The sequence below is a fragment of the Populus alba genome, chromosome 2 (assembly GCF_005239225.2).
Source record: "Populus alba chromosome 2, ASM523922v2, whole genome shotgun sequence".
Taxonomy (NCBI): Eukaryota; Viridiplantae; Streptophyta; class Magnoliopsida; order Malpighiales; family Salicaceae; genus Populus; species Populus alba.
In genome coordinates, this window is record NC_133285.1 from 5,798,820 (window position 1) to 5,813,410 (window position 14,591).

At 30.6% G+C, this 14,591-nt stretch overlaps 1 protein-coding gene across 1 annotated transcript; it reads left to right on the forward strand.

Annotated features, from left to right (window-relative positions):
- The first annotated feature begins 2,644 nt into the window (after positions 1-2,644).
- LOC118062635 (uncharacterized) lies at positions 2,645-6,550 on the forward strand. Its single transcript, XM_035076472.2, has 5 exons — positions 2,645-2,742; positions 2,834-3,174; positions 3,283-3,478; positions 4,048-4,179; positions 6,183-6,550. The coding sequence occupies exons 2-5, from the start codon at positions 2,876-2,878 to the stop codon at positions 6,303-6,305; spliced, it is 750 nt and encodes a 249-aa protein (XP_034932363.1). The 5' UTR covers positions 2,645-2,742; positions 2,834-2,875; the 3' UTR covers positions 6,306-6,550.
- Positions 6,551-14,591: the final 8,041 nt, after the last annotated feature.

Here is a 14,591-nt window from a genome sequence, read left to right on the forward strand (position 1 = left end):
GCAACGTAATGAGTCAAGCTAAGGGGTTTTTTTTTATTAATTTTGTTCTTAGTTTTTTCTTATCAATCGACTAGGTTGTCTTTGTACCAACCACATCGATCGGTCAAGTCAAAACGACTTCAACACATTTTAATTTTAAACCCATGCTATATAATAAGTTTAATCATAAAGGTTTTTTATGTTAATTTTATTATTTCATCTAAAATTCATTTTTATTTTTTTTGCCAGTCGATTGAAATATCATTAGATCAAGCAAGTTGACGAATAATTCAAGTTGGGACAACCTATATATGATTTAATTTTAAATTTAGTTTAAATAAAAAAACAAATAAAAAAATTTTAAAATTGATCTACTAAGTTAGGTTAAAAAAAAAAACCCAAATAATTCTCAACAAACCATTTTTTTTTTTGTTAAGGTCAATTTTTTTTATTACTTGATCCACCATTTTACTGACAAATGACAACTTAAATTGATTAAAAAAAAAAAAAATAAAGCATCCAGCCGTGAAAAAAAGAGAGTCTAGATTTGTCACATTTTTATCTCGTAAATTTATAATCCCCCCCCCCACACACACCACACGCGCACGCGCGCCTGTTATCAAAAGAAACTAAAAGGGTTACTTATTTTAATTATGATTGTGAACATAAACTCGTTATTATTGTAGGTTATAATAGTTAAATAATGATTTTATCCCTATAAACATGTTATAGCGGGGGGTATAATAATTTTTTTGTTGTTACCTGCATAATAAAATTACTGACATACCATTGGAGGCAAAAACTTAAACGATGACAAGTAAATTATAATAGTTAAATGATGATTTTATCCCTGTAAACATACCATGTGATCTTGAAAGCAGGGGCATAATAACTTCCTTGCTGTTATCTGCATAGTGAAATTACTGACATGCCATTGGAGGCAAAAACTTAAGCGCTGGCGGGGAGGGGTACTTTCAACTTGTTTTAGTTGCACAGTAAAATTATTAAAATACTCTTGGATTATAATTGTCTTTACTTTCGGTCAACCGGTGTTCTTGTCTTTTTTTTTTTTTTTATATATATAATTATCAAGTTTCAACGAGAACAAATTAGTATTTGACTTATATAAAATATTATTTTATGTTAAAAAAGCGGTTGTGTTTAGATGCTATGATATTTGTAGAACTCTAGTGGCTAAACCCTAGCTTTCATGATAATATTTTAAGAGTATTTAGTATTGTAATAGTTGTTGTGAATTTTATGATTATGGTTTGAAAAAAATTATTTTATAAAAAATATTTTTAGTTAAGATTGATTTGAAAAAATAGGTGTTTGATTAAAATTGTTGGTTGAAATCGAGATTGAAGAAAAAAATAGTTTTAATGTGTTTGGTTAAGAATACTTTTTGAAATCGAGGTTATAAAATAATAATTTTAAAAAATATATATTAATATTGATGGTTTTTAATTTAAATATTGTGGATTTAACTATTGTTATTACATCATGAAATAAATCACACTTCATATAAAAAAAATTACTTTAACAAAAAACTATCTACAATTCCATTACGTACAAAATTATCTGACAATAACTACAAAATTAGATAAAATATTATCAAGAGGAAAATTAAGATTGCAGTACGGGTAAATTTAATTAACCTTAAACTAATTTTTTTTTTTAAAAAAAAATTTATTGTTCACGTTCATGTGAACAGTGCAATGAAATCAATTAACTGCACTGTTTTTTTTTTTAAAAAAATTTGTTTGGCCACCGTTTTTTTTTTTTATAAAAAAAAATTATTTAGTGAACAATGGAAGGTATGCTCCACTGTTCACTAAACAGTAGCATGAAATCGCAGGAAACGTGGATATAACCACGTTGCCAAACGGTAGTTTATAAATTCTCACGGCAACACCTCTATTACTGGGTGATACATGTGGTAAAAATACATTAAGTTTTGTGTGAGTGGTCATTTTTTTTCCTCTTCATTCTTTCATCTTCTTCTTGGTTTTAGAGCCTTTCCCTATTCATTTTTAAAGCAGCTATTTGATTTTTTTTTTTTAGAAATGATCTTTATGTGTTTTTATTGTTATTTTTTTTATTTTAAATAACCCATGGAATTAATTTTTTTTCTTTAATTTAACCCTCATTTGTTCTATTCAAATTTTAGATTTGGTTCAATTGATAGATTTTTAAATAATTTTTTTAATTAAATTATTTTTTCAATTGCATCTCTCAATATCTTATATAATTTTTTTAATTAATTTTTTTTTAATTGCACCCCTCTATATTTTAGTTCATTTTATTCTATGTCAAATTTAATTTTTAGTTTTTTTTATTTTTTTTATTTCATCTCTCAATATTTAATTAATCAGGATTTTATTAACCTTTCAAATCATATGCTACAAATATCGGACCTGGTTGATTTAATTTTTTCTTGATATCTTTTTTTACAATTGATTTTCATGATTTCATTTTTTTAGATGGGGCTATTTTTAATTTTATTTTTCAGATAATAAAATTTGTATGTTAATCCAATTTTATATGGGAAAATATTCTTTTAATTTATCTTTATTATTATTGCTTTAATTTTTATTATATTATCAAATTAATCACGTTTAACATGAATATACAAATATAGTGTGATTATAAAAACCAACTTATACGCACATCCAATCCTCCATCCGTCCATCGGTCTCGCGTTGCTGTCCAAATTGGCGCCCTTCGCTGTGGAAATAAATTATTTTGTGGTCTTTTAATAATGTACGCTCCCTGTCCTTTCTTCTTCTTCACCCCAAAATTCTAGGGTTTCAAATCTTCCCTACCTCATTCAATTTTCTCCAATTTTTTGCAGTGATTTTCATTCATCCAAAATCAACATTCACCTATATTTACAATGTCAACCTCGAAAGCAATCCGTTCCTTAATAACCCGTGAAAATGTATGGAAACATCTCTTCAGGTCCGCAATAAATCATAATAGCCACAAATTCGATCAAACTCGATGTTTGAGTAGTCTTGCCGGTATCCTGAATCCATCAATTAGTAGAGTAACTTACAATAACCGGAAAGATTTTGATCTCGCTTCTGGAAATTTGTACAATAACACTACTATAAAACGAGGGTTTCTTGGCTGCGGTGACGGTGAAGAAGGCGGTGTTTTATCGAAGGTTTACGAAGAGAGGCGCGTGTTAGGGTAATTTAGTTATTTCATTTTACTAACTCCTATTTTATTACCTTGAGGATTTTAATACTGCAATGCAAATTCAGAGCTGTTTTGTTGTGTTATTTTTGTGGAATTTAGGTATTCTCCGGAGCAGTTATTTGATGTGGTTGCTGCCGTTGATCTGTATCATGGGTTTGTACCGTGGTGTCAGCGGTCGGAGATACTGAAACGGTACCCAGATGGATCATTTGATGCGGAGTTGGAGATTGGTTTTAAGTTTCTCGTCGAGAGTTATGTTTCTCATGTAGAATTAAATAGACCGAAGTTTCTCAAGGTAAACACATCTGCTTCTTGGTGTGAGATTTGCATCTATTAAATGTCTCCGAATGAGAATGCTAATTGTGGATTCCATCAAGGAGTGTGGCTGAAATTTTAGTGGCTCTTTTTGGCATTGAAGTTCAGACTTGCAGGTAAAAGGAGGTATAAAAAATAAAAATAAAAACAGAAATTTGCCCCTATGAAGGAGAAAAAGCAAGTTGAAAATCAGTGTTCAAAATTAGGCAGCAATGTTATCATCAAATAAATATGATTGAACAAATGTCTCTAATACATGTATTGATTATAAGCAAACTTGCTGTAGTTTTTACGCTGCTTGCTTTTTGAGACACTTGAATTAAAATCTCGAGGGCAATTCTCATGCCACTCACTTATTTAGTAAGAAGTTGCTGCCAGTTCAGGAAGTCTTTAGTGCGGAAAAGTTTCTGTACTAAATAGCTGAGTTACTTGCAATTGAATATTTTGTTTTTTTTTTTTCTTATTCTCAGACTAAAGTTGCAGCTATCATTTGTTTTCAAGTCTTTTTTTTTGTTGATAATGTTACTTTTGACTGTCCTTTACTTCCAGACAACTTCATCAGAGAGTAACCTCTTTGACCATTTGATAAATATTTGGGAATTCAATCCGGGGCCAGTTCCAGGATCTTGTGAGCTTTATTTTTTAGTGGACTTCAAATTCCAGTCACCACTTTACAGACAGGTAAAGATCTTATTTTCTTGAATTTCTTAGTTTTAATTTGAAATTATGAAGTTGAATACATGCTTCTATTGCATGTTTCATTCACCACTCATTGTGCAAATGATTATATACATACTTTTTATGACGTATTTGTTTTTTGCTAGCAGAAAATTACTAAATAAATGAAAAATGCAGAATTGCTCTATTTGAAATTTAGAAGAGGCACACGACATCTTGCAGTTTGGCTTTACACTTTTACTAGACATTTTATCAAGGCATAAACTTGTTTGGCACTTTTGAAAGATATTGAAAATGGATTAGAAACTAATTACTGATAGAAAAGTTACAATTTGAAGTGGGATAAGGTGGCATGCTATCAAAAAACAATCAAACTACACATGCATGCTGAATGCAAAAATAACTCCATGCCCCTTGTCAACACCAATATTCTCACTTGTAATTTGACTGATATCTAACTTCATGATGCATGTTTTATGCTTATAAGTGATGTTTAAATTAAAATCTCAAAAAGAATAATGTAGAATAACATTTTGAATATCTTTTGAGGGCATTATTCTGAAGTGAAACTCGAAAGTGGACACAAAATTGGATGAAAACAGTGTCCACTTTCCTGCAAGAGCTTTACTCTGTGATTTTGTAGCTGTCAGTTGCGTGAATGAGTTATCAATCTTTTCAGAAGCATATATTTCTTTGCACAAAGTTAAATGCCCCAATTAAAAATAAAGTAATTTAGTTCACATGAAGCTCCAATCTGTTGTGCTTCTATGATGTGTATATATAGAAATTCCAAAAGCATTAGCATACCTGCTCTTCAAAGAGGGGCCAAACATTTCAGAAGTCCCAATGAGCCTATTGTTTTAGTTTGCAATGATGATAATATTTTAGTTTGTAAACTGTAGTTGCTGATTAGACTTGCAATTTGATAAATGAAGACACAGTTTGATATGAAAAAGTATTTATTGCATCATTCTGTCTTTAGTAATTTCTCATACGGGTCTCAAACAGTTGAATAGGAAATTTAGTCTCCCTGGTTAATATACCTGGTACAGTTAGTCACAGTCACTTAAGAAGCCTAATTTTTCCAATTGAAAATATTAAATTGGTTGGCATGAAAAATATGAGAAGGGGGGCGATTTGTTGTGCTAGTTTTGAGGAAAAAATTGTAAATTTGTAGATTGACAATAGCACTTTCATAATGGTTTGAAGAACATTTCTAACCTGAAATTGAAAAGTGGAAATGTAGCTGGATGAGAAAAAAAAACTGTTCACTCTCCTATGAACGTTACACTTGGCTCTTGTCCATGTTTGTAGTTTGGACACAATTGATTACAATGATCAAAGGATGAATGTAGCCTGCAAAATTGACTCTCTCTGTTTTTTATACGGCCTTTTTTTCAAAAAAAAAGAGAAAAGGTCTTTTCTTTTATGAAATAAAGCACAAACTACATATATAGCTCAACACAAACAAAGCAGATGGAGGGAAGGAGCTGCTTTTATCATCGTCGTTCTCTAGCCTCCTCCTAGTTCTAGTTACACTACATCAGAATGGGATGATGGAGTTGTTATATGAATGGATTTATGGTATGATGGGCTGGGTGTGATTCTCACCAGGATTGTGTTGCCTTGAAAAAGACAGGTGAAAAGATTGGAGGAAAATTCTGGACTGCCAAAACCTTCTGTTTTGGAATGACTATTCAAAGTCTCAGCCTATAAGTTGTAGATTGGGATCTCTGTGGTAGTAGTGATGGGCCATTTCAGATTTACAAGTTTTAAATGTCATTGAAAAAGGCCAACCTAAATTGGGATAGGTGGGTTAAGTAGTGACTTGCTGCAACTCTGGTCTAGTCATCTTCCCATAGCTCAAAATTCAGTCACCAGCATACTTTTACCATGTCAGCACTCATATATTTCTCATGGAAAGAATATCTGTAGTGTGCTTGAGGCTTCAAGATTGTTTTACAAAATCTGGTATATCTTCATTTAGTGAGGGCTTTGTTTGACAGGTGGCATCCATGTTTTTCAAGGAGGTAGTCTCCCGACTGGTTGGTTCGTTCAATGAGCGCTGCCGATTGATCTATGGACCAGGGGTCTCAGTCCTTGAGAAATCCTACGGAGAGAAGGCATAAAAGTTTCTTATAAAGCAATGGTCTAATGCTGGACGTGGAGCTCATATGAAAATACTCTCGAGGATCAAATTAGCATTCCCGTCATGCGCTCTGCCCTCTACGGAACACTGATCTCTTTATTGATCGTCATTCAAAGCTTTTTGTCAACCTGAGCCCCATTAGGCTTTCCCTTGTTTACTTCACTCACATTTTAATTAGGCCTTTTTTAGTTTCGAATACCCATAAATGCATGTTTTATTTATTTATTTAATTGCCAAATTAAAATACCACCTATACTAAGACGAGTTCTGTATCAATATCTAGATATGGAATCTCGTTGTTTAGGTAAACTTGAGCAATAACTGTAACTGGATTCTTACTTGATTGGGCCTCAATTACGCAAGTATACTTCCCACCCCTCTGGCAGACAGCAACCTCCGCCCTGCTCACGACCTCATGCTTGCCCTAGCAACTCAAATCAGCCTTTGATCATACGTGCATTGTTTCAAGGCTACTAGCTTTTGTTATATCTTCATATGCAAGTTTATATGTCCGGGTAAACAAGGGTCATTAATGTCGATTAATTGTTGGGTTTAACATTGACAGTGATGGATTTTAAACCGATTCTGAAGCTGGAAAGTTGGCAAGTATGAAGCCATTGAACGTCCGAATGGTTACTGCTCGCACGTTGGCCCAAGGTTTTTGGGAAGTTTTTCTGGGCTTGATCCAAGGAACGGAAAGAGATGGGACATAACCATCAGCACTCTGGCGGGTAATGTAATGCAACTTGTTTATGTGAAAACTTGCAGTTTTTCACGAAATATATCATGACGAAATCGACGATTTAGTTTTGCTCTGTTCGGCATGTTTGATGTGAAGAAGAGAAAAGGATTTTGATGCAAGAAATAATCATCGAAATGATACTAAAACATTAATATGTTTGGAACCAAAATTAAATTCAATTCATAATCTATTACAATTCTCATACCACATAATTAAATTCAATTCAAGTGTTTGGAATACTGTACCAACCATTCAAAACATAGTTATATTTCAATAAGATTACGATAATCTACAAGCCAAGCCATTTGTTGTATACTGAATGGTTGCTTACGTGATAGAGACAATGAAATCATACAATTTTTGTTTTTGTAATAAAATGTAAGGAACTTTTTACAATTTACAATTTGGTCAAACGAACCCAGCTCAAAAAGGTTTAGACACTAGCCTTTATATTTTCTACAGTAATCCCACTATACGAAAGGAAGTGTTAGAAAATGAAGGAAAGAGGTAGTGAAGAGTTTTGTAAGAAAATGAAGTTTGCATTAAGGGTATTTTGAAATAATATTTTTAATGTCAATTCCAAAAGGGTAGGAAAGAAGAGGGTGTCTCTTCTCTGATTTGTTTTTGGTTATTTTTTAGCAATTAAATTTTATTTGGAATTCAAATAAATACACTTAAAAAGATTTTAAACTGAAAAACATGTTTATGAAATGAAATTAAATTGAATTATAAGAGTTCCATAGAGCTTACAAGGAACAAATTTCTTTTGCTCGGAAGGTAGCTACCCTCTCCCCAAAATCTGTGATGAGAGGATTGGAATAGAACTGAGAAAGAGCGGCTGCGGGGGAGAGCTGCAGTAATGGATGACAGGCTAAATATAAATATCAAATAATGAAAATGACGTGTCACGATTGGGAGTGGAGGATCATGGAAAAGGAGTGCATGGTGGCCAAATATCTTGACGGGTTCCACACTCGGAAAACACTCCCTCATCAAATGATGGCTTCACCATTTCCTTGTGTCATCAATCACGGCCTCCGACTGGAACCAGACGACCATGCTCTTGCCCCATCATTCATAATGGTGTCGAGCTTTAGCTAGCACCCTCACCCCCGTGTGTTCACCCTCACCAGCCAGTACTGCCTCATTTCCATTAAAACGCGAGCAATGTTCTCGTTTTATAGAGTAGGGCAATCTAATTCATACACCGAGAAAGCAATCATTCGATGATGATGATGATGATGAGCCCACCTTCACCATGCATATGATGGAGGTCTTAGTGGAAGCAGTAAGAGCTGTCATGATCTCGAGACCATGCCCATATGGTGATGATTAATGTCGTTAGATTCCCTTCTACCTTGTGATATCCACATTCCAATAATTCATCTACTTTCCGGGATCCTCCAGCTGGAAATTGTGACGTGGCATACTGAAAGCTCATGGTAGGTCATCCCTATCTGGGTGACTGCTGATGATTATATACCCCGATATTAATCAGAGTTTCATCTCGACCACAATTTTGTTTTTCCTACCATTGATTATGATGAACAGCTATAGAATATCTCCATTTTTTTTCTGCCATCGATCAAATCCATTCATTATCTGCCGCATGTTACACAAATTAATTAAAGAAGCCATTTATTATAACTCAACTTTTTTTTTTTTTGAATCAACAACGAAAATCTATTTTTAATTTAATTAAATGATTATTAAAATAGATATCTAATGAAAAGACAATGAATAAAACTATCAAGGATATATAAATTTTTTAAAATCAAAATTACCTTTTTTTGGTTCATGTAGTTTTTTTTTTTCATTTTGAAAATAAAAATTATTTTTTATTAGTAGCATGGTTCTTTGAATAAAAAGCAACAACAAATAAAAAAATTTTATATAAAAAAACTATATTGATTTGAAATAAAAAGGAAATAATATATATATATATATATATATATTATATATATAATTGTTAACATTTCCATTAAAATTTAGAAACATAGAAAAATTGAATAATAATTAAAAATCATGTTAAGGATTTTTTTTATAGTGCATTTCAATAAAAACTACAAAAATAAAAAAAACATAAAAAAAGGATTGAGCCAAAGAGATGGGGTTCACATGTCTGGCCTTCTTCTTCGTCTTTTTTTTTTTTTGTTTAAATAACATATTATCCATTCTTTTATTTATTTATTTTTAAAATAAATCAAACAATGCGTCATTTATCATAAACAGATGATACATTGTTTGCTTGCTAGGATTATAGTCACCAAAGCGTTAGTTGAAAAATTGGGTTGAAGTTTTTTTGGATTAAAAAAAACATTTATCAACCTATTTTCATCTAAAAATATTTAATAAACATCTTTAGAATATCAATAAACTAATTTTTCAATCCAAAAACACCTCTAATTCAGTATAGGAACACATAATTAAAATTTATTTTTACTCAACCCTGATTTATTTTTTTCCTGTAAGATAGAGGGTCAAAAAACACTTCATTTAAACTTCTCTCATCAAATAAAAGTTAAAAATTTGAGCAAATTCAAAATCGACTATGTGATTTTTCTTATGTTTTTTTTTTTAAGTTGATTCTTTTTTTTTTCATTTGTGTTTTTCCACTACAAATTCAAACGAAGTCTTATTAAATCGATCTCCAATCAAGTTTTACAATATGATAAAAACCTTTCAATCTCTATAATACATAAAGATAAGAGACTATCAACTTACAAAAATAGCTCACAATAGAGTGCAATAAAAAAGATAATTTGACGACAAAAAAAACATACTATTGTAATTAGCAATAAAATTAAGGTGTAGTTTGGAACTGCGTTCTAAATGGTATTTCATTAAAACTTTATTGTTTACTTAAAATTAATTTTTTTATGTTCTTGAATCATTTTATTGTGTTGATGTCAAAATTGATTTTTTTTAATATATTTTTAAACAAAAAACGCTTTAAAAAAAAATTATTGTCATATTTATAAACACAAGTGTTAACAATAAACATTAGTGCAACAAAACCACTAAGCACTTTTAAGTTTATTATGTAATTGTAAAGCAATTGCAACCTAACGGATTTTTCCTTATCAACACAACATGCAATGATCATGGCCACACATACAATTTTTCATTATAATCAAAGTTAGCGCACATGATTTTTCAATGGATGAAATTTGGCTTGTATATTCATGTTTTCGTCCTTCATGTTGCTAATAGTATCACTTTTAGTCCTTGGTAATAACAAATTTCATAATTTGATTCAATTCACTAATAATTAATTAAAAAGATATTCTTTTGGATGTAAATAGAGGTGTAGCCATATATAGACCGGACCATTGATTAATTGAAAAGAAATAACTCTATTACTCTTGGATTCAAATTTTTGAAAGCTTTACTAGAGGGGATAATTCATAATTTCAAAATAATTTTTTATAATAATGTTTGGGTTATATAAAAAAAAATAGTATTTAAAAAAACACAAAAAGATACAGATGTGTGCAATAAGACATGACTGCATCAAGAAAATAATGTCCTCCACTTATAAAGAAGTAGATGATATATATAATTTTCATAAAAAAATCATCGAATTCAAAGATATTAAGAATTAGGAAAGTTACACTAAAGATTACTCTTAGAAAAATTCTCACACTTAGCAATGTGCTTTATATTATTGACAATAAGAAGAACATTGTTTGTCTTATTGTTAAGCAAAAATAGGTTCAAAATAGTCTTTAAAAGTGATAAGGTTATACTTATAAATAGTGATATATTTGTTGAAAAGGATACCTATATGGTAGCCTTTTAAAAATGAATATAATGACCATTATAACAAAAAAAAAAAACAACAATAACAACAATGCATCTTTTTCATTCTTACTTAAGTTTTGTGATGTATGACATAGCAGGTTAGGTTACATGAATTATAATTTTATACAAATATTAATGAATTTTAAATTATTATCAACTATGATTTTTGAGAAAAAAACTGTAAGTGTGAAGTTTATATAGAATAAAAATTTATAATTTTTTTTTAAAAAACAATTGAAACAAGTAATGAATCTATATATCTAATTCAAAATTCATAAAAATACCAAGTCTAAATTCATAAAAACCAAGTTAAGTGTAGCATGATATTTTTAATGATAGATTACCTATATGAATTATAAATATGATTGTTTGTTTGAATTGTAAAACACTGAAAACACTCGTAAAATTAAGTTGTTTAAGGTTAAAATGAACATAACAATGAGAACTAAAGAAAAATTTATGAAGAAAACAATGTGAGCACATTGATTTATAATAAAAAGCTAAAAAAGTTGAAGACTTCATGTTTACTAATGAGCTGATTAAATTCAATAATATGTTAATAGAAAGGTTCAAAATAAAAAAACTTTCAATCTTGATATAGTGATTTATCTATTTAATTTCTCTTTATGAATTCTTTAGTCTTTATATACTGGTCAAACAATTTTTATTCATTTGAGGAATTATTAGAAATTGGTTTAGACATGACTGGTAGGCACATTTAAGTTTAATTTTTTAAAAAAAGAGGTTTACTCATGTTTAGGGTTAAGATTTGTTGATTTTTTTTCTTTACTATAATTATTTTAATATGAAACATTAACATGTCTAAAACTAATTATGGATAAATGAAAAATTAATCTAAAAATACTTTTAATTGATAAATTTTCAAACCTAAAAACCTTGTATCCTATGTTAAAATATTACAAGACTTTCACGTGATTTTGATTTATACAGTGATACCTTAGAAATTAATAATGAGGTCATAGGGCATCAAAACTTTAAGAGAGAAAATACCTTAGATAAAGTGAGCTTTGAGTTAAGATAGTGCAAACTCAATTAGAGTCTGAGCATGAGTTAATTGTAAAATAATACTTTTGATCTGAAAAATTATTTTTTACTAGTTTATAAACTATTTGATTAGTTACTTTTAATTATTATTTTTATAGAGTCACACTCGTTAGACTTCATCCAATAATTAACATAAATATACATGTTATTTGATGACTTGAAGTTAATTTTTTTATTTTATTAAAATAATAGTTTTTTTATATAAAAAAAATATTTATCGTTAATTTTATCAGATTTAGACTAGGTCAATCAAATAATTAAAAACCCACTTGAGTCAACTAGGACTTATATAACATGGTTTAACTAGAAATTCAATCGGGTAAAGTTTTGAATCTCTGATTTTTTTAGTTCCTTTGTTAAACCAGGTTTAATAGCTATGGTAAAAGGGTGGCCTAACCCAATTATTTTTTGCTTATTACTTTTACTGGACCATGCCTATCGTGTTTACTACTTTTTCAGAGTATTTCTAATGCAAAATGCTATTTTGAAAAGCTAAATTAATAAAATAATATTTTGAATAGTATAAATATAACTTTTTTTATTATATTTATTCCAATGAAAAAAAACCATTTATATTGGAGTGGAAGAAACAAGTGTTTTATTATTTTTTTAATAAGTTTGATGTTATTTTTTTTTTCCACATGGTTATATTTAATTGGTTTATTTTTTTAATGGCCCCACTTTGTTGGTTTTGGCTCTTTGAAAAAATACGTAGAAATAATATTTATAGAAAAAAAAAATATTTTAGTATTTTGTTTGATTTTTTTCTTGAGGTGTGCAAAAAAAAAAAAAAAAAACCTAAAATATTTTCCATTTAACTTTTCTAAAGATGCTATCAGAGTGACCATGTGACTAAAAACATAATGGATGGCCACATCGATGCCATGGGACCCACCCGTACATACCCTATCGAATTATTGGTTTGTTTTCTTCTTACACACACGTGCTCAACTTCCATTTGCAGAGAGCTCAGCGACGACAAACAATATGACAACATGACAACTATGAATTTAACTCCGTTATCGATGCAGCGTGTTTGAAAATATAATTTTAGTTATTTTTTAAAAAATTATTTTTAATATTAATATCTAAAAATAATTTAAAAATATTAATTTAAAATAAAAATAAAATAATTTAAAGCAAAAGTAAACAGGATGGTTGCCCAACAGAGGCGGAGTTGGTACTCGCAAGCAAAGAGGACAGAGAGAAAGCAAGTGCTGCCGAGTAGCGCTGTCCAAACTAATTATATCACCATGTGAAACCTGTGTTATATTTAAACAGAATTATTTTTTTTTTTTTTGGTAACCCGGGGTGTCCGGGCCAGCTTACGCGCACCACGACTATTCCCCGGGCCCACTGAACAGCAAAGCTTGAGGGTCTAGCCCATTGGTCAATAGCAAAGCTTGTCTTTGCGAAGGTCCTGGGTTCGATCCTCAAGAGTACCAGCCTGTCATCCCCGTGGTGCCTTACCTGCCTACTGGGCTTGCAGAATTATTAAATCATAGATTGAATTGACAGAATATATATTTATTTGAATTGTAACTTCATACATAATTATTCCAACAAAAACGAAAAACCACAATCTAGCATATATGACAAGGATACGAGTTTGAAGAAATATTGGAGGAGATAATTAATAAGCTGTGTTACAGCTAAATATAGTTTGCTCCTTAAAATAAATCATTATTCTATACTCTTTTTTTTCTCTTATAAATTTCTTCAAAATATCTGAACATATTCTCTTTTTAATAGAATAGTAAATTACTAAAATTCTTTTTAAGGCGCCCTTTTCAAGGCAATGGTGCTTGTGCATACCCAATAGCAGGGTCAATGGGGGCCGCTCCCACTTCCCAGCCGACCTGAAATCCAAATGGTCCCTAAAGTTGAATGGATTTTTTCAAAAGGTTTCCGCTATCATACAAAAGGCTCCTTCTAGACCAAAAATGTTACTTATTGGCCCTAATGTGCAATTTTAAACTACATACTTTGAATATATGAATACCATTTTATCTTACCGTGGAAGAAAAAATTCTTGACTTTTCTACGTAGATTAAAAAAACAGAGAAACTAATTAGTTTTTTTTTTTTAAAATTAGAAGAACTGAATTTAAATAATTAATTTAAATTTAAAAATAATTTATCGACGATGCAGACGAGACTGAACACGGATAGTGTGTGTGTGTGTGTAATAGAAACAAAGAAAAGAAAGGAATAGCCCCACGCTGAAGTTTAACAAATAAGTAGGCTTGATAATATAGTGAAGGAAGTAGGGGTGTTCAAAAAAACCGACCAACCGATTAAACCGAGAAAACCGAGAAAAAATTAATCGAAAAAACCGAACCGATAAAAAAACCGAATAAACCGATTAAAAATTTTAAAAAAATCATCCGGTCCGGTTCGGTTCCGGTTTTAAAAAGCTTAAACCGATTGAACCGGACTAAACCGAACCTCCCTCCCCTTTGAAACGCATTTCAACAATTTAATTAACTTATTTCAATAATTTAATCTGTCGGCCCCCCCTCCAATACATTTCACCCCACTCACCCTCTCCCTTCCCTTTTTCCCAAAACATTTCACCCCACTCACCCTCCCCCTTCCCTTTTCCCCAAAACATTTCACCCCACTCACCATCACTCACCCTCCCCCTTCCCTTTTC